The sequence below is a fragment of the Lytechinus variegatus genome, chromosome 1 (assembly GCF_018143015.1).
Source record: "Lytechinus variegatus isolate NC3 chromosome 1, Lvar_3.0, whole genome shotgun sequence".
Lineage (NCBI taxonomy): Eukaryota > Metazoa > Echinodermata > Echinoidea > Temnopleuroida > Toxopneustidae > Lytechinus > Lytechinus variegatus.
Window position 1 is genome coordinate 27,051,753 of NC_054740.1, and position 27,056 is coordinate 27,078,808.

A 27,056-nucleotide genomic window follows, 5' to 3' on the forward strand; every position below is an offset into this window, starting at 1 on the left:
CAAGAGGTCCTAAATGTCAAATATGTTAAAGAAATTACATATTGTATTACTCAGAAAAAACAAAAAAAGTGAGCGAGTGACGTAAAATAATAGGCCTAGACTAGCCTGCCCTAGATCGATGACGAGGAATTTAATTGAACCTCCCCCCCGGCCCCCCCCCCCCCCCCGTTTTTTCAGTGCGCGTTGCCAATACCATCATGATGTACCCATGCTGAGCCTTTATACGCGACGTCAGTTTCGACATTGGAATTTGACAACTCGAATATGACAGATTTAGACAATAAGTCAAGCGGTAGACTTGGAGTAGTGAGTGAAATAATTGGCCAAATAATTTAGCTATTAGTTTGAAGTAATAGCGCGCAAGTAACATCCAACTGAACTAAGTTGTTCGCGAGTATAGTCCCACACGTTTAATTTTTTGTGTGTACTAGCTAGGTGACCTAGATCTAGTCGTAGCTAGCACAGTACTACTAGTACTAGCAGGCTTATTGAGAAAAAGAACAAAGAAACCGCTCCAAAGCGTAGCATTTTCTTCCTATCTAGAAGAAAGAAATCTGTTCCAAAGCTTCGCATATTTTTCGTAATGCCGTTCTGGCCGCATTGATCCGCTACAATGAGCTGCAATTTGGGTGAAAAGCTAACCCAGGTCAGAGCTCACCGTGTATTTACCCATACTCAGTCACGAGACAAGGGTAGATTATGGTCAAAATATCTAGTGTGAAAACAGAAATTATGCACTTACCACGATTATATAGATGACGGTCTAACAAGTGGTAGACCGTAGAATCCTGACGTCGAGGCACAGACTGAAACCTCATACAAAAAACTGAAAAGTTCTCTCCTCCCCAGTCTCGATCGGCCATTTTTGTTGTGAATCATAACAAAATGGCCAATCGAGACTGGGGTAGAAGGAGGGAACGTTTCGGTTTTTTGAGGTAAATATTGGGCAAGTCTCTTCTGTCTTATGATATTTTTTCATTTTTTTTTATGAGCTCAGACCCTCGTGCATCCGCATGCGATGTTTTGAAATCGGCAGCAAATTATTAATACATGTAAGGAACTCCATGTTGGCTCTAGATCACCAATTTTGTCATGCAGAATATCAGAGCAAGTTCACAGGCTTGATGTTCAGGTACGTGTAGGTGGAGTGTATTGTAGCGTTGGTGAAGTGGAGTGGAGCCTTCACGAACATCGCTTGAGAAGTTGAGGTACAGGCGCCCGAGCAGCCAGGCTAGGTGCATGCATACATGCCCGTTCCATAGGGAACATACGCACTTACACGTAGGTGACCCGTTCCAAGGACCCCCCCCCCCCCCCCCCGTTTTCACAAGCATTAGTTCCGCAGCCCATTCCGAGGACCCTACTCTTTACAATAAAGCCCACTCCAAAGCCCCCTTTTTTTCTCTTGCCCGCGGCACATACCTACTACTACAACTTTTTTTGTTGAGTATCCCCCCCCCACTGGGCTAAAAAGTAGCCGACATTGGCCCTTATATAAATAAATTCTGCTACTGTCCCAATGTGGAAAAAAAATATATGTAGTTCTTACCTCTAAAAAATAGAAATTATTTCCGACCTTGCCACGAAAACAGACGATAATTTGTCCTTAACGTTCCTCTCTTTAATTTGAATATTGTATTCATTGCCAGGTCCAAACTGCTCAGACTACTGATAACTGGGACAAGAGCGATTGCGTAACATTTGTTATGCACAAAGAAGACCATACTCTTGGCAATGCTCTCAGATATATGATTATGAAAGAGTAAGTATTGCCTAACTTTAAAGATTAATGCTGGGTGTGGTACATGTACCTAGTGATTTCAAAATGAGTTTTAAAAGAATAAAAATAATTGACCACCCATGTGTCTGTATGTTTAAATGAAAGATATTTGCTAAGTTATAAAGAAATTGTGTAAAGAACTGATGATGGTGGCTATGATGTTGTTAATACTACTACTACTGGTTCTACTACTGCTGATAATAGTAATAATAATAGTAATAATGATATACTACTAATGATAATGTTAATAATAATAATTTATAAGCTCCAGTTCAACAAAATATACGTTTAAAAATCCATGTATTTAATTATTTGCTATTATTTATGCTCTATGAAAATTGCATCAAATATGTATCCGTCAATTGGTACATGTATTGACTGAGTATCATTTCCCCACCATTTTCCCCAAGCCCTGATGTAGAGTTCTGTGGTTACAGTGTACCCCATCCTACAGAGAATAGGATCAACTTCAGGATACAAACAAAAGGTTTGTCTCTAATATCACCTTTTTTTTCATTTATTATTTGATCTACATTTGTTTTATAAATAATTGAGCATTGTATTTCAAGTAAAAAATAATAATTCAAAAACATTCCTGGGCTACATTTTGAGCTCATCAGCCCAAATATGTTCTCTTGTACTACAATTTACTTTCGAGGAATTATCAGGGTTTTATTTTTCCAGTGTTTTGGAGGCTAATTAATCCTGCATCCCCCTTGTATTTTTCATGTTGTATTTTATTGTAAAATATTGATTTTGTGGTAAGATCCGAAAGATAAATATATAACTCTCATTTACCATTCTATTTCATCATTCTGATTGTCACAGGTAAAGCCTGTCTAAACTAAGTTGAACACTTACATGAACCTAAGATCATGAACTTTTCAGCCAATTTTATGCCTTAGAAGGGATATCACATGTATTACTAAAAATAGGAAAGGCTAATATGCAGATACTTTTACTGGGAACTTGATCAAAATAGATTTATACTAAAAAAAATCACAAAATTTTTCCGTTTTTATTTCATATCCTGAGCATGGTATATTTTATTGTGAGTTTTGCGGAATGATCCAGGAGCTAACCAAAGAAATATATGACATGCAGGTATTCCTGAGATACAGAAATGCTCAAATGATATTTTAGTGTTATTGGATATTTTCATTGTAAAAGCTTGCTAAAATGACTAAAAATTGCAGGTGCAATGAAAATGAGATCTGCTTCCCCTCCTTGCACTTTTTCTCAAAATTCACAAAGCCCTTAGTGTCAGTCTCTCGTACTTCTTGAAAAGTGAATGAACTACAGTACGTATCAAAAAAAAGTTTACACTTAGAAAAAGTCCTGTAAAATTATACATTTGTAATATCCTGAAGATTTTTCCACATTTAAACATTGGTACAGGTCCATTTAAGCAAATGACGATGTAACTGTCGAAAAATATTTCCGCTTGAGTGAGCACCACTTTTGAAAAGTTGGTGAAAAATGATTTGCGCAGAACTTTGAAATAGTTATACGAATAAAAGTAGACCTAAATCATGAAGAACACATAGAATTTAGCTAGTAAAATTGACTTGAAGATATCTTTTACCTTTTTAAACTTGTTTCCTTGCCAAAAACACTTCGAAGAGTGCATTGAGCCCCACCCCACTCCCCCACACACCGAGTCCATCATGACGATATTTGCTCTACACTGAGCTGTGATTTACATGAAATGGCTTAGGCTTGATTTTCGTTTTTGTTTATCATTGTCAAGCTTGTGAAAAGTGTGGAGAAACAAGTATTAAATGAAAAATGAAATGTAAATCCACTTCAAATGATAAAAACTTAGTGAAAAAATTCTGGAGATGTCTGATATAAAATTTTGTTCAGATCCAGTTATGTCCTTAGATCCAGCTTTCACACAAAGGGTAAAGGTTGTGCTTACTAAGTGTTGAAATTTCAATTTGGGTGGCAAAATTGTTACAAAATGCTTGAATGTGTCCGTTTTATTACAATTGACTAAAAGTGGAAGGGAAATGTATGAGAAATGTATCGCAGGGTAAGTTTGATTTCACCCTTTGTCCTCGACACAGCTTGAAAACGAGTATTTCTGCGCAAACAGATTTCTGCGAGCTTTACAAAAATGGACAGTGCTCACTCAAGTGCATTATTCTGTCAAAACTTTTACTTTCATTGGATAGATGAGACCCAAACCCAAGATTACATGTGAAAAAATTATCCACATGTTGTATAATTTTTAATTCCCAGGGCTTTTTCAAAGTGTAAACTTTTTTTGATACGCACTGTATATCAATACAGATGAAGCCTTAAAGGGATTGTAATGAATCCAACAAAATATAATTTAATTTCAAACAAATCTTAAATACATGTATGCAATGCCACATCCTTAAGTTCAACATTGAGATAGTGGAATTGTAGATATGATCTGCAATATAAAGTCTCTTTTGCCTGAAAAACGACATATATATACATATGTAGGAGGGAATAATGTATCAAGATTTTCACCCGATTTTGATGCATCTGACATTCCAATTTGATCAAGTAAAAGATCAGGGCAAGACTTGTCAGTGATAAAAGTCAATCTTCTTGAAATTATCTACATGTATACATGTCAGTTTCATACATTGACTGTCCTAATATAGATTGTAGGCTTTGTATTTCAGAGGCTTTTATTTGATGAATTCTCTTCTATGAAGTTTTTGTATTTGTTTGTAGGCCTTCAACATAAACTTTTGATATCTAAAATATTATTGCTCCATGTTTGTTGACCCAGTTGGAGGCTGAATAATATTGCTGTAACATGTTTTCTGTAGACTCCACACGTATGCAGTCTCTTACAGGTTAAAATGAAAGGCCATCACCCCCCCCCCCCTCCTCCCTTCAACTTTTCCCTCTTACTCTACATGTTAATATTGATCTTTTTTTCCTTCATGTTACCATTTTCATTAAAGGGGAATGAAACCTTTGGAACAAATAGGCTTGTGTGAAAACAGAAAAATCAAAGAAACAGATCAACGAAAGTTTGAGAAAAATCGGACAAATAGTGAGAAAGTTATGAGCATTTGAATATTGCAATCACTAATGCTATGGAGATCCTCACATTGGCAATGCGACAAGGATGTGTGATGTCACTGATGAACAACTTTCCCTTTGATGGACTATAAAATACCCTCAAAATGTCTCTTTTTGCTTTTTCTTATGATGATACAAACTCTTTATCCATGATGTATTCTTAAAAAATATGTATTACATGCCCTCATGTAGAAAGAACAGTATGATTTATGGATCGATGTGATAAAAGAGGCAATTCAAGTGAAATATATACTAAAGTAATGGGGAGAGTTGTTCACAAGTGACATCACACATCTTTGTCGCATTGCCAATTTGCTATCTCCATAGCATTAGTGATCGCAATATTCAAATGCTCATAACTTTCTCATCTTTTGTCCGATTTTTCTCAAATTTTCATTGATATGTTTCTTTGATTTTTCTGTTTGAACACAAGCTATCTTGTTCCAATGGTTTCATTCTCCTGTAAGTTATTTCTCGTAGTAATTTTGAAGAAAGATCTTTCTCTTGATGCCCATTGTTCCACTGACCCATTCATTTTTTTTTTCGGGGGGGGGATATATAGTATTATTTAATACTTTTTGTATGTTCTTAAGATAATATTTCTTTGCAGAGTCCTGGGGGAGTTTTATTCTTCAGTTACTGCTGTTGATTACTGTTGGTAACTACATGTATATATATTTATTTTGATTTTCCATGTAGGACCACCAGCTGGTGATGTCTTTGGAAAGGGATTAGCCAATCTCTCAGAAGTATGTGATCACATTCAACAAACATTCGAAGTGAGTCAAAGGAACAAAATAAATAGTTTGTATGAGCACCAAGTATAGTTGCTTTAGCAGGGAAGGCTTCTAAAAAAAAACGAAGTAAAACAGATAGCATGGAAAACAAATTAAAGTCTTGGGTGGTATTCTGATATCAGTGATTTTGTTATAAACTTGGAGCACTTTTAGGGAGTGCCAGTTACTGTATAATTTTTCAAGTTTGAATTATTTTAAGCTGGCAGTGAAAAATTGCTCCAAATTTTGATTGTGTTATGAATATAATAATGTACCTGATTGAATTATTAAGAGTCCCTGCCTGGCTACTGTCTATGCACCATTTGCTTTGTGTAGCTTGTTTGTTTTTATGTCTTATACCCTTTCATAAACCCATCCTCCAATTATCCGCCTAAAAGTAATGCGATTAATTCAATAAAAATTGCATTCACAAACTCCGAAAATAATCCACACTTTTTTTTACAAGCGTCTGACCTGAAAAAGGCGGATAATTGTCATGGCAACTGCACACTCCCCCTCCGATTGGGTTACGTTGGAAATGGGTGACCTTATAACCGCACCATTGGCAATTATCCGCATTACTTTGCAATGCGTTCATAAAGTCAAAATTTGGTCCCGATGCTGCTATTATGCGGATAATTGCAGGATCGAAATAATGCGGATAACTCTGGTCCTGCTCCGATTTTACGACCAGATTATGCGGATAATATCCGCATAATTGGGTTTATGAAAGGGGTATAAGAGGTCATTTGCTCCTTTTGGACTGTGGGATGGTGGGTGGAGTAAAAGATGGTTCAGACTTTATTTTGAATGTACTTAGCACTTTTTGCCAGAGGATACAAAACACAACTATTATGACTCAGGCTCCAGCTCAAATTGCTTTAGCTCATTCTTATTTATTTTTAATGTTGGTTTCTTACAGGACAGCATAAAACAGTTCAAAGATGAAGGAATGGAGAGTCAATGACCCAGGACCAAAATGTAGCATGATATATGGAGAGAAGTGGACTTGTACATGGAACACCTTTTATTCATTCCTGGGGGTGTTTGCGGATGGCTGTGCATGGAGGTAGTGATGATACTGACTTTTTGCTTTTGTTAGCCGGTTGCTAAGAAAGCATGAATGCTTGTAAGCAAGCAACCAGAAGACTGAAGGCTTGAGGTCCTCTCCGAAGGACCTGGCAATGAGGAAATGCCTTGCCGAAGGGCACTACCGCACCAATTGGGAATCAACATTGGGTCACCGGAATCCAAAACCCTCACTTTACAGACTAAGCTGTCTCATCTTCTTAGGCAACTTGTCAACAGAATGTGCCCAGTCTTTTCGTAGGAATCATGTATGTCTTTTTGTAGGCACTGTATGTTTTCTGCGTTTTAAAACAAATTACATGCTTCAACAAATAAGTGAAGAAACTTTATTTCCATCTGGACTTTTTTTAGTGATCCATTATCAGATATACATGTATATAAATATCAGTAATCTGGGGCCCATTGCAGAAAGAGTTGCGATCAAACGCAACTAAAAAAATCTTGCGCAACCTTATTTTCATCCAATGAAGCACCCATATTGGGGACTTGCGTTTAAATGCAACTCTTTCTGCAACAGGCCCCTGAACACATTTCAATTTAAAAAATATTGCCAAGCAATTATGATGTGTACCTATTTTTTTGTTAAGGGTTTAATACTGGTATGCATCTTTGTGTTGTGACCAATCAAAAATGGTGACGATGGTGGGGATGATGATGATGATGGTGATGATGGTGATAATGATGGTGATGATGATGGTGGTGGTGATGATGGTGATGATGATGGTGATGATGGTGATGATGATGGTGATGATGGTGATAGTGATGATGATGGTGGTGGTGATGATGATGGTGGTGATGATGGTGATGATGATGGTGATGATGGTGGTGGTGATGATGATGGTGATGATGATGATGGTGGTGATGATGGTGATGATGATGATGGTGGTGGTGATGATGATGGTGATGATGATGATGGTGGTGATGATGGTGATGATGATGATGATGATGATGGTGATGATGATGGTGGTGATGATGATGGTGGTGATGATGGTGATGATGATGGTGTTGGTGATGATGATGGTGATGATGATGATGATGATGGTGGTGGTGATGATGATGGTGGTGATGATGAGGATGATGATGATGATGGGGATGGTGATGATGATGGTGATGATGGTGACGATTATGATGATGGGGATGGTGCGGTGGTGAAGGTGATAGTGATGATGATGCAGGGGTGTGAGAGTTCAGCTATTTAGCTGATTTCAGCTATATTTGTTCTTAATTGTTGGCTTATTTCAGCATTCTTTTTTTTGTCTGTACAAAAGTATAGGAGCTTTTGTAATTTCAGCTATTTTAATTTGTTCTTGCTCACACCCCTGATGATGGTGTTGATGTTGAAGGTGATGATGATGACGATGATTGTGGTGATGATGATGGTGATGATGGTGGGGATGATGATGATTGTGATGATGGTGGTGGTGATGATGATGATTGTTGATGATGGTGATGAAGATAAAGATGCTGTGATGGTGGTAGTGATGGGGATGGTAATGACTGTGATGGTCATGTTTTATTTTCTCCCCACCCCATTTCCTTCTTTTGCTTCTCTATATCTTTTGTCCCTTCGTTTAATTTCATTTCTTCCTTTCCATTCTTTTCCTTCTATGTCTCTCTTATTTTTCTTATTTTCTCCCTACTTTTTTCTTCTCTTCTCCATTCCCCCCCCCCTTTCTTTAATGGGGTGGACAAGACCCACTAATCTTCAAGGATCCACACCTGGTGAACAGTGAAGGTAGCATTGATGGCCTAGCATAAGTGAATAAAAAAATGAAATGTTCTACAATTAATGACTACATGTATTTGCCGATTAGATAGAGACTTGGGCTGTATTAATCATAGAACTTTCCAATTACTGGTTTTAGTCCAAAATGGCCAACATAAGGGGAGATTTATGGGCATTTTAATGAATACTGCTTATAATTCCAAACTGATACTTGAGCTTGCCATGAGCTTCATATATTTTAGCATTCATAGCATGAGAATTTAAAGAAAAAAGTTTGCTTTTATTTTTAAAAAGGGATGATTTTTCACACTTTCAGGAATACATTTGACACAACAAACTACTGTTACATATACATGTATGGAGGTAAAAACCAATTTTACAGCCTTTTCTCTGAATGTTTGATTTGCGCACAAAGAGAAGCTTAAAAATTTTCCTCTTTTTAAGCATGTGTATGTTGTTATGCTCTCAAATTGTTCTCCACATACCATATGTGATTTAATTAACAACTAATTTAATGACAGAATAAATGCAAAAAACATATTTTTTTATTTTAGTGCAACATTTATTTCTCATTGACAAATAATGTACATTATGAAGAACACTTAACCACCACAAAATGTAAAACATGATTGTTCAAAGAAAAAAAATCTTGCAATTATATGTATTATAACGGTTTAATATGTGGAATTCACCCTTAAGATTAAAGCACGTGAAGGGGACCATATACACCGCTTATCAAAGACGATGTTTGATATTTACCTTTTGCATACTTAAATTGGGTACTTTCCATGAAAACCTATTCAAAAAATCTACATTCTTCTTCAAATATCAATTTCAATTAATGTGTTAGGCCTAATTATGTCGGGCAAATTACAAACGCGTGCACTGAATACTACAGCACTTACGTTTCAAATCGTTAAATTTCTAAAGCAATAATCTATACGTCTAGATATATCTATGCCTGCATTATACGTCCCATATTGCACAGTTCAAAGCACCATGACAATGTGTTGAACATTCACAACAAATCTTACTACTCATTTTTTTCATGAAATTACCTAACTACAGTATATTGTATCAATTCAAAAAAGTATATAGGGGAAATAGAGCATCTGTTTGCATACATGATTTCAAATGCTCTTTCGACATTAAGTTTCCAGCTGTGAGCCAACTTCATTATGTAACCAAACCAGATACTATTTCGCAGTTCACCAAAAGTTTTCAGTGAAGAATAAAGCTATAATAGACCATAACTTTTTCTTTGGAGAAAATCTCTCTATTACATTTTCTCACCATTTGTGCATATCTGAAAGAAAAAAAAATCTGATAAATTGAGCTGCTTTTGTCTACTATAATCTACTAAAGAATTTCATGTCCAAGCTTCATTTCACTCCAGAATATTAGCATTTATGACGGGCAAGTACAAATATTCTACTATTTTCCACTCGAGAATATGTTTTTTCCCAAATTATTATTTTTTTTTCATCAATGTGCATTTTGGTCAAACGAAGCTTATATTTAAAAAATAAAACAAATTTTGAGGTTTTATATCTGATCTGGGCAAGAACTGCTGAATATACTTTAATAAGTTTCAAGGGATGTGCATACAATTTGCATATTTTCAAAGGGAAACAGACAAGTGTTAGTGGTCTCCTTCCAAATTTAAATAAAACAAAAAAACAATTCATCAGAATTCTAATCTTTCAAAAATGTCTAGACATTAGATTTTCTTGGTATTCTTTTCCTGATGCAATCATCCCAAACTCCTATATCATCTATAATGACAAGTTTTGTTTAGAAAGTTACAAATTATCTCTTTTTTTTCAATCAATTACAATGAAACTCAATACACTGAACTACACTAAATCCAGTTTGTATGCCAGTTGGTATATCTACAGAATATTCGCTCTAATGATCATACATATCTGTGCATCATTATTTCCTGATCAGAGCCAAGAAAGGTGAAAGCATCAATATAACTACTAAATGCCAGTGAAATCACTCAAAAAAAGCTATGATTCTCATATCGTTGCAATCATTCCGTATCATGCATATCATAATTGTCAAATTAAAAATTTTAATACACAAGTGTGTTAAGCAGCACATGTATGCTTCAGTCAAAAAAATTCAGGTCAGTGTTAAATTTGGTCAAGTAAATTCCCCTAGCGATACTAGCACACAAGCATACTCACAATCGATTTTCTACCTATGAGGGGGTAATGTCAAATAAAAGTGAATTGTTCATTTACCTAGAAAATGTACAAGAAACAAGGAGCAACTGCTCTAATTGAATAGAAAAAAATGTGAATGTTTGAGAAGAGCCATGTAGTTGAATTCTACAAGTTTCAGAATTGATTAGGTTTCTAATTTGAGTGTGACCTAAAAGAAGAACTTGTTTCTGCTCTTTTCATGACTTTTTTTCTCAAAAAGATATACCACGTCACATTTTTAGAACTCACATATACCCTAAGTTTTGGTATGTAACTCTCTCTGACCTGAAAACTTAGCTGAAATTATATATATTTTCTTGAAAATGTGGATGAACAAGTTCTACTCCTCGAAAAAGCATTGTCTTACATTCTCACATATATTATTCACGAAAGTAATATGAAAACCTTGAGCAGTATGAAAGTCAATTAATGAAAATAAACTGCTAAAATAGACAAGACATTTTTTAAACAGATCATTGACATACACTGAAAATGATTGGAATGGATTTTTAAGATATCCACTAAACTCAAAAACATATCTCTCAATCTTACTACCATAGACCCTCTTCACTTTCCACACTCTTTATTACACTTATCTTTCCTAACTCCATACAAAAATAAATCTTTCACAACGTAGGAGCTACTAAACAATCTCTTAAATATGATATTGTAAACTCGAAATGAAGGAATTGATTATTAATGTACAATACAAAAGAACATAAACAGGATACAAATATATTCCTATTGAGATAGAATTCTTTCCCCATTTATACTATTAAGTTGATATACCGATTTTACTTATTTCCCAAACAGTCCTTTTTGAAAATGTTGTTTTTGTTTCTGAAAAGGTTCAATTCAGAAACCCAGCCTGTCGATATTTCTCAGATACATTTCCCTTCAGTATTTTTTCTGATTTAACTAATTCCTGTTTTTATATTTTCTTTTTCAGACAAGGTATATTACCAACTTACAGATTGCTCATCATAAATTGCACATTTGATAAATCTTTTCTATCAAGAAAACCCATTTTAAGAGCAGCACACTGGCTGGTATGAATTTAAAATATAAACAAAGACCATTTGAATACAAAGCAATATAATAGATCATACAAACATATATCTATAATACAAACAACACATAAACTTATGATTTTTCATCTCTTGCTAATAATATAGTACACTCTCAAAATGCATAAATCTTTGTATTTAAATATCTTCATTGTCTTGGCAGTAATATTCTACAAGTAAACAACTAGAACATAATAAAAAAGGAAACAAAAAACAATTTGCAAAGGAAGCATAGTTGATTTGATATTGTCCAACGCAATGCAATAATAATATGTAACATAAGAATACACAGCAATATATATAAATCAATATTTTTTTTATAAAACACAAATAATCTCATTATACAGTCCTCATAAGTACATATTTCTCATACCCTCTCGTAATATTTGGGAACTTCTGGTCTTTATTGTACATATTCTTTCATGTTTGACTCTGATCTATATTTCATGCATAAAAACTAGATTCTAGATAAATAATTTTTCAGCCTGTGTACAAGCAAAAAAAATGTACAACCAAAGTTGTTGAGAAGTATAAGGCTACACCCACCCCACCCCCACTGAGAATTAGTATGCAACAAGCATCTCATCTGGAGTTAAAGCGTTGATATCTTTCAAAACAGGATTAAGAAGAATTAAAATGAAATTGCATTTAATTAAAGCAAGTACATTCTCCCACCTTAAAATGACTATGTAAACATGAATCCCATACTATTCTTAATTCCGTCCGTAATCTATAATTGAAAACGATACTAAATGAAAGAGAAGAAAAAATACAAACATTTCTCTGTACACACATAGAAGTATTACTCATGTAGAATTTCAGAAAAAAACATCAAATAGAAATCTAATTCAGATAACTTTGATTGCTATATTTAAAGTATATATGTACTCTGACAAACTCAACAAGCTAAATGTGATGACAACACGACATGCTATCAAATGCATTGGTGTTATAATATCTATGGTATACTCTAAGCTACTGATCTACTATTGTGTTTTTTTTTGCTACAGATGTAACACAGACAAGTGGTGCAACATGCTACTGTAAGATACAAGCTACAATGAGATTTACCACATCTGGTGCTGCAAGTCGCTCTAGCTACACTGGATTGTTGAATGGTTGTTTGAGTGCAATGGTTCACTTTTCAACATCTTACAATGTCAAGTCAATGTAACACACATTATTTTATTTTTACAAAGATATGTACACTACAAAGATATGAATGATTTATATACAGATAAATGGTGAGATTTCTGATGATTTTTTTTAGGCAAACACGTATTACACAACCACTAGAGTGTTATGGTTCATTGTGATGAATGACAAAGACTGTGTCATGAATTTTGGCGCTATTTACAGAAGCAATTTGTAAATACTTTACGAATAATCTACCTATCGGCCGTTCCGTTTGTTGACAAGCAACCTACTTCTCTTCCAAGATACTTAAAAACAGGTATGTGTGTCAACAGTGAAGGCATTGAGTCGTTAAATTCCTGATGGCGCTATTGCACCTTACTTCGATGACATATGTGACTTTATTTGGTTGAAGAAAGATGAATATGTTATGTCCATCTCAGAGAAATTTAACATTGATTTTAAAGTCCTTCTGCATGAAGTAAATCCATTTTCTGAGAAATCATTACAATATTTTTCAATATTCACAGTCAAATCTTGACATGCCTTTTTAAATATATCATGTCTATCTCGATAAGCTGTATCTGGCTTGCGTCATGTTTTGAGTTTATGATTATCAGTGTAAAATTGTGATGTGCTGATTTTATATCTGAATCAGAATAAAGAGAAATACCTACATTTACATTTGGCAATAGATTAACTAATGGCAAGTTTTACACACACACATCACCATCACAACAACATCTAAGATATACATATATTTAGATTTTTGTATGCCATTATATTTCACAATATATAATTTTTTCTAAACTCTTTGAGAAGTCGATAAGCATCTACTGGTCTAAATATTTCTACTATATTCACTCCACAAAACAGACAGAGCACTGCATTTTATGTCTACTAGAAATGCCATGTAGAAGTTTGAAGTTAGTCCATATATATATATCCACAGTGAGTGTGACCAAATTGATTTCATGCATCTAGTTAGTACTCTACACTGTAAAATACATGTGTGCGCTTCTTGCGAATTTTCAAACTGAATCTGCGTACACAATGACCATATGACTCCAATACAGGTTTAACTTTCTTTTACAGTTACTACCGAAGTATACAAACGTGCAGCTTTTCCAATTACATGAATGTTTGGCCACCGACAGTCATCGACCAGTTTGTGTACCTAGGTACACTCGCACTGTAATTCAGGGACAAAAAACAAGGCATTTGCGGTCATCAAAAATTCCAGCTGCTTGGGGACTCGTTTCTCCCTTTGTCAAAACTAAAAACAGAAGTCCTCTATCTTCAAATCTACTAACCTAAATATAGTCTCCTCTCCTATCCCCAGTAAAATAATTTTTCATATGGCTCTTTTCAAATTCAGAGCCTGTTACTTCTCTGCTGCAATGAGTTCATGTACAGTATAATAACGATTCTTCACAACAGTGCTTCCTCCCTGTTCTATTGTCACCGAATGAATCCAGAAATAGTGAAATTATAATTTAAATCAGCTGTATCCAGTCCTTCATTTTATTAGACCCTTTACATTAGGTTTTCTGTATCGTAAAATAATGTTGATCCCTTCATCAAAAAGACTGCTGAGAAGCATACTCAAGCTACTCTTAATTAGCTTCTTCTTCTTCTTCTTCTTTAGGTATACTGCCCAACGCCACAGTGGGAGCCAACCGGGCAGGAAGTGCACAGGTGTTAATGGCACGGAGAGAGAAGATGCTTCTTTAGTCTTTGCTTGGCTATATTATCTTAACAATTTGATGAGATGATATAGCTAAGTATAGCGCTGTCCAGTAAACAATGCTTTATTCAAAATACTTATTCACATGTTAGAATTTCGTAAGGGTATCAGTAGCAAGCAGATTTTGACAGTCATGAACTTGACCTCAAAGTATTGAAATTACAATTCGGATGAAACATTGTCCTATTTATCCACTTTACTAAATGATGCGACTTCTTTCAGTGTGTGAACTGACCCATTATTTACAAGCAGAAGTGAGAACGCCCTCGTGTGAGGCGGGCAGCTTGACCGTGTAATATTGAGTTTCACAAATGTACATACATCTACTACCTACCTCTACCACCATCACAACCACTACAATAAAGCTATATCATATGTATACAGCACAGCACTGGTTAAAATACTGCGGCCTCAGAAAATGTCATTTATATGCTAAATTTGCCTTTTGAGTTAATATATATATATATAATACAATAAAGTACATATCACAACACCTTAAAACAGTGAACATTTTCAATGTTCTTACAATTGCACGGAACAGCACACATGAACGGTATAAATAAGAAGAGACACTCTCTCGTCTTCTCCCTCAAGTTTGCTTCTCGTCACTCATATGGCCTTCTGGGAAGGCGGATTAACAGAAAATTGACACGATAAAGCTCACATTTATGTTACAGTGCATACGATAAAGTGATAAATATCCAAGTAGATAATGATACTGCTCTCCAGTGCAATGATATGTACAGATAGTTCACATGTTAATCTTCTTAAAAGCATCATTTATTCAAGAGGGCTATATTCAATACACCTTCTTATTCTGCAGTTGTGTCGTGTACTTAAATTGCATTATTTCAACAGTAATATTCAATCAACTAGTTATTACATAGTTAAATTGACCCAACCCGACTATAACCACCCTTTAATATTTTTGTCCAAATATTCCTAACAAATTGTTTTATTTTGGTTCAAGATAATTGAGTTCTAGTCAAGAATGAATCTTTTCAAACATTTACAACATCAATATATATGCAATGTAATTAGTTGATTTCTCATGCAATTAAGCCTCATACATAAGATACATGTTTATAGAAACATACAGATTGCCAGTGCTCTCATTCTCTCTCTCTCTCTCTCTCTCACATCATATAACACAAGCATATGACAAAACACTGCACGTCATCTGGCTCACAGAAAATCAGCACTTCCAAGATCAATGCTTGAAAACATCATCACATAGTATTTATAGAATGTGTTGAGTACAGAAGAATGGGGAAACGGCTCTTGACGTTGTTTAACGGAACCACCTCCAAGACTGTTGGTTGCTAGGCAACGCATCGTTGATTGGCTGGATGCCCTAGACGGCACTGATTGGAGCATCTTTGCCCTGTATCCTCATCGTTCCAAACTTGGTGAAGATGGATTGGATGCCAGTTTTGAGTGCACAGCCCCACGTCTGTCAGAGAAGAAAAAAGAGAGAAGATTTTGGAAGTTAGGAAACTCAGAGACAAACTTCATATCCATGTGTAGCCCACATTGTCTAATATCGCTCTGGCTCGAAAACCCACTGATCTTTGAAGTAGACTGCTGTTGAATTCTACAACAGCAATTACACTGGCAAAGTTTATAGCCTCTTGCTCAAATACTTCATGCTTTCTGGGGGATGGGACCACCCCCTCTTTTTTTTTAATTTTCATGCAATGAAAAAAGAAATTGAAAAGAGAAACCAAAATAGAAGAGGGAGGGAAAAAGGGGGAAATATGAAAAGGTATTGATGTGTTACTGCATTTTTTAAAAAAAAAATTTTTAATTTGACCACCCTCTCCTTTTTTACATTTTCAAGTGATGAAATTTAATCAAAATAGAAGAAAAAAAAGAATAGAAAAAAGGAATTGATGTTTTGTTATTGATTTTCAATCATCGTTTTTTTTCTACTTGGAAAATGAATCACAATCAATTTATGGTTGTCTACATCATGCTCAAACATAATACATGAGATAAAGAGTGAGAACATTACCTTGCCATCGGCTGCATTGACTTGTGATCCTTTGGGGTTTGCATCCAAGCACTTCTGATACCTCAGCTAAAAGAGAGAGAAAAATGAAGATAAAGTAGGAATATCAGATTATTGAAAAAGAAGGTTAAAAAATAAATGGACAAGTATCCGGAAATGAGCAAAGAGGCAAGATTTCAATTTAAAATCTTGAACCAAATTCACGAAGGTGGTTTTGAAAACCATTCATTGAACCCATGATTTATGCAGATGCACTGTATAAATTACGCTTATTTACCACGTATATGTCCAATGCTGATGCACGCTTTTGCCAGTGTGCCAAATTGATGCCTGTTGCTTACATATGCTATTTTATTCACGAGTACACTGTTTTGAAGAGTGAACTCATTATTATTTATTCATTATACGTGTTTATTTCTTTATTTCATCTTACTTTTTTTCATAAAATGTACTTATGAAAGGGGTTCTACACTCTACAAGCTCTGCTTTTTAGTCGGTCCCCTTCTCTTTCAATTTCATAGAATTATTGTATTATAGAAATGATTTTTATGTTATATTTTGTAAATATATATATTGAACTATCATTGTAAATGTAAAAAGGTTCAAAGAGAAAATAAATGAATTGAATTGAATTAATTCAAAACAGTGGACTCAGCTATGGCAACAGGCGTCAATTTCACATAATGTAAACAAAGCGTGCATCAGCAATAGACATATGTTTAATATATGTGGTATATAAGTGTAATTCATACAGGAAATCTGCATAAACCATGGGTTCAACCGATGGTTTTAAAAACCACCCTTTTTAATTTGGGCCATAAGATTTCATTTCAACTTAGGTTTGGCATGATCACCTTTTAGATTAGATTTGGGTCAAAGATTGTAATTGTTGCTTGGGCTTGGTTTAGGATAAGGATTACAATTTGTGGCAAAAGTTAGGTTTTGGAATTAGGTAATTGTGTCTTAGATATAGGTTAAGGATTGCGGTTACAATTCTGTCTTAGGTTATGGGTAAGGGAATAAAAAGTGGTATATGCACAGAAGTTTGTAACTGCAGAAGGAAATGCACAAGGTCAGATTTCTTCTAGATTGGAGTTCATGGGTCCAAATTAAGAATTGGATAGTTAAAGTACTTATCGGGCAACTCTTAGTAGCTTTTGATAACAGGTTACCACATTTCACTGGGACCATAAGGGCCTGGAAATAAAGTGGCAGCGGTATGAATAAATGCCTAAGCATGAAAAAGCACCTTTTTTAAATGGCTCATCTAAACCACCATCATGGAATTTAGAAATATATTTTTTGTACTTGCTTATTTACCAGCTAAACCTATTCAGTATTTTGCAAACATATTTAAATGATTTTATAAGGAAATCATCAAGGTAATGCTTTTATTATTGATACACATATTAATACTTTAAATAAAATTTATACTAGCTTAATACATTCCCATTATATACAAATACAAACTAGATTAAACATTAGACATAAATGCACAAATAAGGTATGATCAAACAAATAAAAGGAACTTAAATTGCTGATATTATCAAAGCAATTGCCATTGAGGTAAAATGAGTGCTGAGTTGTATATATCCAACAAAAAATTGAAAGCCAGTTCTGATGCATTTCAATAAACAAATGACACCAGAAAAAAATGAAGTTTTACAACCATAACAATGAAAAAAAAATATTCAACAAAAATGGAATAGCGAGACTTGCAACCATGCACCACACTTGTTGCCTGAGGAAAGCAGATTAAAATAATAGGACGAGACTTCGACGAAGACGAGGAGATAAAGTTTGAGTGTGTCTCACATTGTTTTGGGATGTTTTATGTTTGTATCCAGCACTCTTGACAATGTGTATTACTTCAAGGGCAATTGTTTCGGTTCGTGGGCGTCCGATTGATTGGTGGTATGACTGCGGGATATATAGCAGAGACCAGACAGATAGACATACAGATAGCTTCAAAAATTTATAGCAAAAAAAGGTAGCAATAATCTACAATGAGCAATGAGGCCTTTTAATCGGCAACTACAGTCTTTCAATAAAAAAATTAAACTTTTTATCGGGTGCAATTATGGACATCTAAATCCCTTAAAACGCGACTAAATTCAGTTTAGTTTACACATTTTTTCTTTGACAATTAAAAAGTTTTAAATAAAAGTATCTTCACAAACCCTATTATCATCTGCAATTAAAGATAGACCTAAAAATATACACATAGTTTTCTTTGACAAGTAAAACTTTTAAATAGAGCTACTGTATTTTTAAAACCCTTATTATCACATGCAATTAAAGACATTCAAAGACCTAGAAAAGACTTCTAACTTTAGTTTTACTTTTACACATATTTTTCTTTGACAAATAAAGACTATTTTGAAAAGACTTATACAAAAAAACCTTATTACTATGTGCGATGTACGACATATGGAGTCCCCAAAAAGTCTCCTGAAATTAGTTTTAGTTCACACATTCTTCTCCTTGACAACTAAAAGAGTTTTTCTTAAATACATCTTTGAAAAACTTTCTTATCATCTGCAAGTAAAGACATTTAAAGACCTCAAAATGACTTCTGATTGTACTTTTAGTTTACACATATTTCTCAATTTCAACAAAAGAGACTTTCATAAACACATCCTTTAAAATCCTTATTATTTTGTGCGATTAAAGACAATTACAAAAAGATTTTAAACTTCCTTGTCTACAATGCCTTGAATTTCATTATTTCTAAGCTACTTTAGGGAAGGTTTACATCAAATTCTATTCTTACGGTTTTCACAACTTTCCTCCAAATTGTAGCAATAATCCATTTTTAAGTCAACATTTATTCTTATTATCAACTGTGTAATGGGACAATTCACCAAGTATTAAGCTCTTCAATATCATTTAAATGCTGATCCTTAATCACTTGATAAATAGCATTACTGTGTGAAATTAAAAAAAATTATTTTGCTTTTTGAATGTTTATTAACTGTTTGCTTTGTCTTCAACAGAAATGAAACTTGGATGAATTTGCAAAGAAAATAACACGATAACTGTGCACATGAAACGCTATAAAGGAATAAAAGAAATGTGCAATTGCTCAATATTTTTGTCTAGAATTTCAATGGAGATCATTCCTGTCTAATATCAACAAACTACAAAATTCAGGAATGTAAATATGATTGAAAATATGAAATTGGATCTCTGTTGAACAAATAAAATGTTCAAAACATTTAGAGAGTGAATATCATTTTCAATTTGGGAATTAACAGAAAATATGATTCTCTTGTAGGCAATACATTTGATGTCCCCCTCAATGTCAGTCAATATTTTGATGTCCCCCTCAAATGTTATATTTAATATTATTTTTAATTTGGGAATGAACAAAAAAATATGATTCTGTTGTAGGCAATACATTTGATGTCCCCCTTAAGGCCAGTCAATATTATATGAATATTTTTGTCAATTTCCATCCCCCCCAAAAAATGTTTCCAATTTAAATGAAAGAGAAGTAAACATTGTTGCCTATTTTGAAGAAGAAAAGATAACCAAGGATTCATACAATTGATTGTTCTTAAAGGTGGCAGCCATTTGCCACCTACACGTACCAGAAGAATTGTACATACCTTGCATGCTGCTTCAACTGCCTTAGCCAGACCCCCAGCGGAATGCTCACAGGTGAAGACATGACACTGGAACTTGTTCTTCCCAATACACATGATGTATGCAAAGTGTCTGAATGATGAAAAGGTAGTGAATAAAAAATCAATAGAATTGCTGAGATCTTTGCTAGTATCATACACACTAAATTATATGAGCCTAGGTTAAGATCAACTGCAGATATCGCGTTAACAAGGACTTCAGAAGGGTAAGAGGAAAACATGTCACTGTGAACTTGACCTTTGACCTTTTGACCTCAAAATCAAGTCTTCCTGGGATCCATGCTAGTATCATACACACCAAATTATATGAGCCTAGGTTAAGTTAAACTGAAGTTATCGCGTTTGCAAGGAAAGTTAACGGACGGACAGACAGACGGACGGACACCGAGCATGATACCATAATTCCTTCCGTCTCGGACGGGCGTATAAAAAACTTATAAAATCCATGCAAGTCAACTGTAAAGAAACGGTAACTAGAAAGGTTTAGGATAGACTCTGCATAGGTTGCCTTCCATAAAGGAAGACCATTACGCAAAACATGTTTAAAAACATATCTCGAAGGTCTCAAGAGAAACACATGTAGGCACAGGTGCTGTATATCGAACCAAAAACTTTGCATAATTTATGTGTAGTCAAAGTCAAGTGTTAGATCTTGCTGCCAGTAATGTTTTCAGATTGAACACAGAAAACTTCACGTGTAAACAGTAAACCCTGTGTCCCAAGTCTGAACATTTCATATACATCTCATCTCTTGTGGAAGCGTCATGGTGTAGCAGTTCTGACTGTTGCCTTGTAATCAGAGGGTCGTGTGTTCGAATCCCACCATGGCCTAGCATCCTTTGGCAAGGCGTCAATCCACAATTTGCCACTCCCCACCCAGGTGTTAAATGGGTACCCCGGTAGGATGTGAAAGCCTATATGTAGTATGCCTAGCAATTGAGTCTTGGAACTCTTGTTGTAATGTTCACTAGGGAGTGGAGGAAGTGTATACATTGTATGCGGGCATGCCAGGATCCGATGAACACAGTAATAATATATCTTTAAAACGCTAAGAGACGTCGTTCCGATGTATATAGCACCATATTAAAGCAGATTATCATCATAATCATAAAACTTTCTATGCATATTGATCATTGTTTGATATTAGATAGAGAGAAGACGAGAGAGGCCCCCTTCTACCTAAGACATGAGAAAACGGTTACATAAAGCATTTTGTCTCATTTTAACTGACAAATTTGCTAACAGCCAATCGGAAGCAAGGATTTTAGTAGCTCATGACCGTTGTTTGTGAAAATCCCTACTTGCTTCATGGAAGAAGCAAAGCCTTTCTACCTAAACCATGAGGGGAGGGTTTCACGAAGCATCACGTCTGTAATTTTCCCTGACAAAGTTGCTCTCAGCTAATGAGAGGCAAGGATATCAGTAGCTTATAATATCCTTTGTGAAATGCTCCCCATAGATCCATCCACTCTATCATCGCCATTCAATGAGAGATGGTCTCCGTCTTTAATAACACAAGAAATTTGGGCTACGGAGAAAATCCACGAGGCTGTGCTCCACTGCATGAGTCATTCGAGCTCCACATTGGTGCATGATGCCCTAAATCTGTCACATCTTCTTATTCATCTTTCATTGCTCCCCTGCCGCCACCGCCGCTGCCGTGCGATATCAAGGCTGGGATTGATACAGGATCATAACGCCATAGAAATGGAGATGGATAATGCTTTCGATTCATCATGACCACCTGTTGGGCGAATGATTTGTTTCATCCAATGCAACCCTCTTCATTTCTTAAAGGTTTTCAAATCTAACCTTGATAAAATGCAGTTTCCGTAAAGAAACACACCATTGTATCAGCATGAATTTTCTATTCGCGGAAATATGCTGTACTTTTTTACATGTAAAATTATTTCCTATTTACAAGACGAACCTGTCTTTTTTAATATTACCTATTCACAAATAAAACTGTCTTTTTATTATTATCTTTTCTCATATGTATACACTTTCTATTTTATATATCATTTTTTTTGCAATCATTCATATATATATGTTACTAATTTTGCCACACATTTTATATATTCTTAATTTCTGAATAACTTTTCACTTTTTTTATTTCATTTTAAGATTTTTGTTGTTGTATATTTTACATTTCAGGTGTAGTGAATCAAAGAACATGAATTGAAAATGAGAGAACTATGCAGTACAATAAGTATCATGTTATACATGTACATAGTAAATACTTATGTCTATTTCATGTGTTCAGGGAGTACATGTAGTTCCTTTGCAGGACCCGGTTTCATAAAACTTGCATCCAATGGCAAGAAGCAAATTTGTTCTTGAATTATTATCACTTGTTCTTGGTAATAGTTTTAATGAAAACAGGGCCTTTACAATACAACTACAGGGAGTAGAAATCAAATGGATATGTTTCATAATTTTCTTCATCAATTGCAAGTTACTGTTTGTTCTTGGTAAGAGTTTTAATGAAAACAGGGCCTTTACAATACAACTACAGGGAGTAGAAATCAAATGGATATGTTTCATAATTTTCTTCATCAATTGCAAGTTACTGTTTGTTCTTGTTAAGAGTTTTAATGAAAACAGGGCCTTTACAATACAACTACAGGGAGTAGAAATCAAATGGATATGTTTCATAATTTTCTTCATCAATTGCAAGTCACTGTTTGTTCTTGTTAAGAGTTTTAATGAAAACAGGGCCTTTACAATACAACTACAGGGAGTAGATATCGAATGGATATGTTTCATAATTTTTTTCATCAATTGCAAGTCACTGTTTGTTCTTGTTAAGAGTTTTAATGAAAACAGGGCCTTTACAATACAACTACAGGGAGTAGAAATCAAATGGATATGTTTCATAATTGTCTTCATCAATTGCAAGTTACTGTTTGTTCTTGGTAAGTTTTAATGAAAACAGGGCCCTTTACAATACAACTACAGGGAGTAGAAATCAAATGGATATTTCATTATTTTCTTCATCAAATGCAAGTAACAGGTTACTCTTATGACCTTCAGGAATACTTCTATTTGATTGGCCGATGGATTTTTTTCAAATGAATGGTATCACTTTGTAGGTTTGCATGGTGGAGTCTACATGTATAACGAGGAGAAGGTTTACGGTTCACCATGTATAATAAGTCCCCCACGCTCGTTTAGCATCCTTCACTCCTGAAGAAGGACGGTCAACCTGCCCAAAACGTCGAGTAACCCCTCTTCACTCCATCCTGCTACTATTCAAACCATCGCTAATAAAGCCATATTCAGATATTCTCGTCTGGTTTACAGTCCTTTTCAGGACTGCACTCACTTTCGGGAAAAGAATACTTCTAATTTCCTCTTTTCATCCTTTCTCGTCTTTCCATTTCAATTTTTCTACCTGTATTTCCTTTCCTTCTTCATATTACACATGGTGAACCGTAGACCTTCTGCACGTTATCACAAGTTTTTGATAGTGAAAACAACTGGAAAGAAAGACAGGACCCTAACCACTGTACTACAGGGAGTAAAAAGTAAAACAGGGAAACGGTTCATAACTATCTTTATCAATTGCAATTTGCAACCTACCATTATTAGGTTCAGAATATAGGTTCAATGTGATTGGCTGATTGCAACTATGTAATCAATAGCAGGTTGAATGAAACCGGGCCCTGAGACACACATGCTATGCTAAACTCAAATGTGATGCACCCAAATTTACTTCTCTGCTTTTCTAATGCCCTCCTAAATTGCTTCTTTATTGCCAATTTGCAAAGCGATCGAGAATTGCTTATCAGAACGATAATACTCCAGAGGACGCAGAATTCAGCGGGAACTATGCACTAGTTGTAATATCAATGCACTATATTTTCATACTTTTCTTCTTTACAGCAGAGTTTCAAAAGTTTCTTTTTACTTCATTCGAAAAAAAATGCTCACCACATTCTCTGCTATACCTCTATTTGTCAGACATCAATTTCAAAATACTATTCCTCCATAGAATGTATAGATTAGCATTCAGGAAATTTTCATGCAGATATCTCCCAGTGGGAACCTGCTTTGTATTTTGCGTGAGAAAATACATCCTTGGCATTCAGAAAATAAGGCATGTTCACACTTGCTTACCTGCTGTCTTTACCGATGCCTAGGAATGACATGAACCGTATCCTGTTCTCGGCAACTGTTTCTTTGGTCTAAATATTGAAAATAAAGAGAAAAACAAAGATAATCTGAGGTTTCTAAATGACGCACCACCACCACTACTACTACTACTAACTACTACTAACTAATACTACTGCTACTGCTGCTGCTGCTGCTGCTGCTGCTGCTGCTACTGCTGCTGCTGCTACTACTACTACTACTACTACTACTACTACTACTACTACTACTACTACTACTACTACTACTGCTACTGCTACTGCTACTACTACTACTACTGCTACTACTACTACTACTACTACTACTTCTTCTACTACTACTACTTCTACTACTACTACTACTACTACTACTACTACTACTACTACAACCACTACTACTACTACTACTACTACTACTTCTACTACTTCTACTTCTACTACTACTACTACTACTACTACTACTACTACTACTACTACTACTACAACTACTACTACTACTACTACTACTACTACTGCTACTACTACTAAAATGATCACCAATATTACTACATGTAGTTCTTGTACAAGATCTACTCCTCCAAGAGGATGTTTGGCCTACCTTCACACTTGTGACAGTGACCGTTGAAACAGCTACTTCAATCCTGACCGGTGTCCACTGGTCTTCACCGACCATTCCAACCACCTTATCAATGGCATCATTCAGCACATCCATGCCTGAAAAAAATGGCAATCAACATTTATTGTCTTGCAATTTATCAAAATAGCATTTCATAAACATATTTGTCGAACAAATTGTCAGATCAAACAACATTCTTGATTTTGATGAGCTGAAAGGTACAGTTCCTATGGTACTTCTAACAGTCAGATGAATCATACCTTGTCAAATTAAACATTCAACAAGACCTTTCATGAAATGCTCTTAAGATCTCAAAACTTACAAGCTCCCTATTCAGCAAAACTGTCAAGATTCGGTGGGGGGGGGGGGGTACAGCACAAAAGTCACATTCCGTTTGGATTCTGTTTTAGGTTTCACAATCAATCACAACACTTGATATTGATTACAAAAGTTGTGTATTTGTTGCCAATTTGAAGAATATGAGATAAAGTTAAGGATGACAATTTAAGGATGACAGGATCTATACAAGGGCTATTGAATATCCAAAAATGTCAAAATCTGGGTTTAATCCGATGCATACGATGGTTTCAGTATAAAGACTGATATAGAATTCAGGAGTCATTCAATAGGTTTCGGGTGTAGGGAAGTCCGCAACTGCTGCTAGGTCAGGGCCCGTCTTACAAAGAGTTACAATTGATCCAATCAATCGTAACTATGGAAATTCATCAGTTTCATAATTTTTTCTACAGGATATTTGCAAAATGTCCATGGTAAACAAAGGAGAACACACCGAATTGTCAAGAAATCAGTGAAATTATGGATATACACTGTACATTCATATCTAAATTTTTCTGTGAACAAACATGCATTTTATATGTTGACTCTGCTGGCTTTCCATAGCTGCGGTTGATCGGATCAATCACAACTTGTTGGAGGGGCCTTAGGTTAAAAGTTTAATAGGTTTAACTGACCTGATTGCTTGAGTGCAGATGTACTTCCCACATAGTTTGCACGGAAGACAGTAATGGGCTCCATCTTGGGTGTAGGGAAGTCCACACCTGCTGCTAGGTCAGGAAAATGGAGATAAAATAAAAGAGCGAGGGTCAGGTAAAGAGTACATGCACTTCTAAAAATATTAACAAACATGAAACAACAATATCATAGCTCATAAAATAATGAATATATAAACTGGAGAGATATGAGATATACAAGAATGTCCGAGGTTATATAAGATACATTTGACAGATAAGAGAAAGGAAGTATGGGAATTAAAAAAAAGGGAGCAAAACAGAGAGACAGATAGAAAACAGAGAGCACGAGCAACAGTAAGAATGAGAGAGAGCAAGGGAAAGAAAAGGAAAATGGGCAAGACAGAGAGAAAGAGTAATAGAGAAGTAGGGGAGAGAAAGAAAAGATAGAGAAAGGGAGAGAGAAAGGGAAAGGGGGAGAGGAAATGAAGAAGAGTAGAAAGAGTGAGACAAACAGAATGAGATGATGGCGATGAAGGACAAAATAAGAATGACAAAAAAGAATGACAAAACAATAAATGAAAAAGAAGGGGGGAGGGAGGGAGGGAGGGAGGGAGGGAGGGAGGGAGAAAGAAAGAAAGGAAAGAAAGAAAGAAAGAAAGAAAGAAAGAAAGGAAGGAAGGAAGGAAGGAAGGAAGGAAGGAAGGAAGGAAGGAAGGAAGGAAGGAAGGAAGGAAGGAAGGAAGGAAGGAAGGAAGGAAGGAAGGAAGGAAGGAAGGAAGGAAGGAAGGAAGGAAGGAAGGAAGGAAGGAAGGAAGGAAGGAAGGAAGGAAGGAAGGAAGGAAGGAAGGAAGGAAGGAAGGAAGGAAGGAAGGAAGGAAGGAGAAGGAAGGAAGGAAGGAAGGAAGGAAGGAAGGAAGGAAGGAAGGAAAGAAAGAAAGAAAGAAAGAAAGAAAGAAAGGAAAGAAGAAGAAAAAGAAGGTGAAAGACGCTCAAATGCAATAGAGAAAGAATAAATGAAGTAGAGTCTCCATGGAACATTGATACTTTCTTCTCATATGAGAGCATAGTGTTCCATATTTCATC

At 35.2% G+C, this 27,056-nt stretch overlaps 2 protein-coding genes across 4 annotated transcripts in view; one reads left to right on the forward strand and one right to left on the reverse strand.

Annotated features, from left to right (window-relative positions):
* The first annotated feature begins 242 nt into the window (after positions 1 to 242).
* Positions 243 to 6,668, forward strand: LOC121406402 (DNA-directed RNA polymerases I and III subunit RPAC2-like). The gene is made up of 5 exons (XM_041597432.1): positions 243 to 306; positions 1,650 to 1,762; positions 2,191 to 2,267; positions 5,549 to 5,628; positions 6,548 to 6,668. Exons 1-5 carry the CDS (start codon positions 265 to 267, stop codon positions 6,590 to 6,592), a joined length of 357 nt encoding a protein of 118 aa, XP_041453366.1. The 5' UTR covers positions 243 to 264; the 3' UTR covers positions 6,593 to 6,668.
* An 8,588-nt stretch (positions 6,669 to 15,256) lies between these two features.
* Positions 15,257 to 27,056, reverse strand: part of LOC121410338 (amyloid-beta A4 precursor protein-binding family B member 2-like) — a 79,928-nt gene continuing 68,128 nt past the window's right edge. For 2 of the 3 annotated variants that reach the window (XM_041602376.1, XM_041602359.1), the window contains 6 exons: positions 25,974 to 26,066; positions 24,985 to 25,100; positions 24,376 to 24,443; positions 20,221 to 20,329; positions 16,613 to 16,678; positions 15,257 to 16,051 (listed from right to left, as the gene is read on the reverse strand). In XM_041602376.1, the coding sequence (XP_041458310.1) occupies positions 15,953 to 16,051; positions 16,613 to 16,678; positions 20,221 to 20,329; positions 24,376 to 24,443; positions 24,985 to 25,100; positions 25,974 to 26,066 (551 nt within the window). In that variant the 3' untranslated portion in view covers positions 15,257 to 15,952. The remainder of the gene's footprint in view (positions 16,052 to 16,612; positions 16,679 to 20,220; positions 20,330 to 24,375; positions 24,444 to 24,984; positions 25,101 to 25,973; positions 26,067 to 27,056) is intronic. The other variant, XM_041602367.1, reaches the window with a different exon arrangement.

Coding starts and splice junctions, on each gene's coding strand:
- LOC121406402 (XM_041597432.1), top strand. CDS start 265: ATGACAGATTTAGACAATAAGTCAAGCGGTAGACTTGGAGTA. Junction 1,763..2,190: donor AGATATATGATTATGAAAGA/GTAAGTATTGCC, acceptor ATTTTCCCCAAG/CCCTGATGTAGAGTTCTGTG. Junction 5,629..6,547: donor ACATTCAACAAACATTCGAA/GTGAGTCAAAGG, acceptor GGTTTCTTACAG/GACAGCATAAAACAGTTCAA.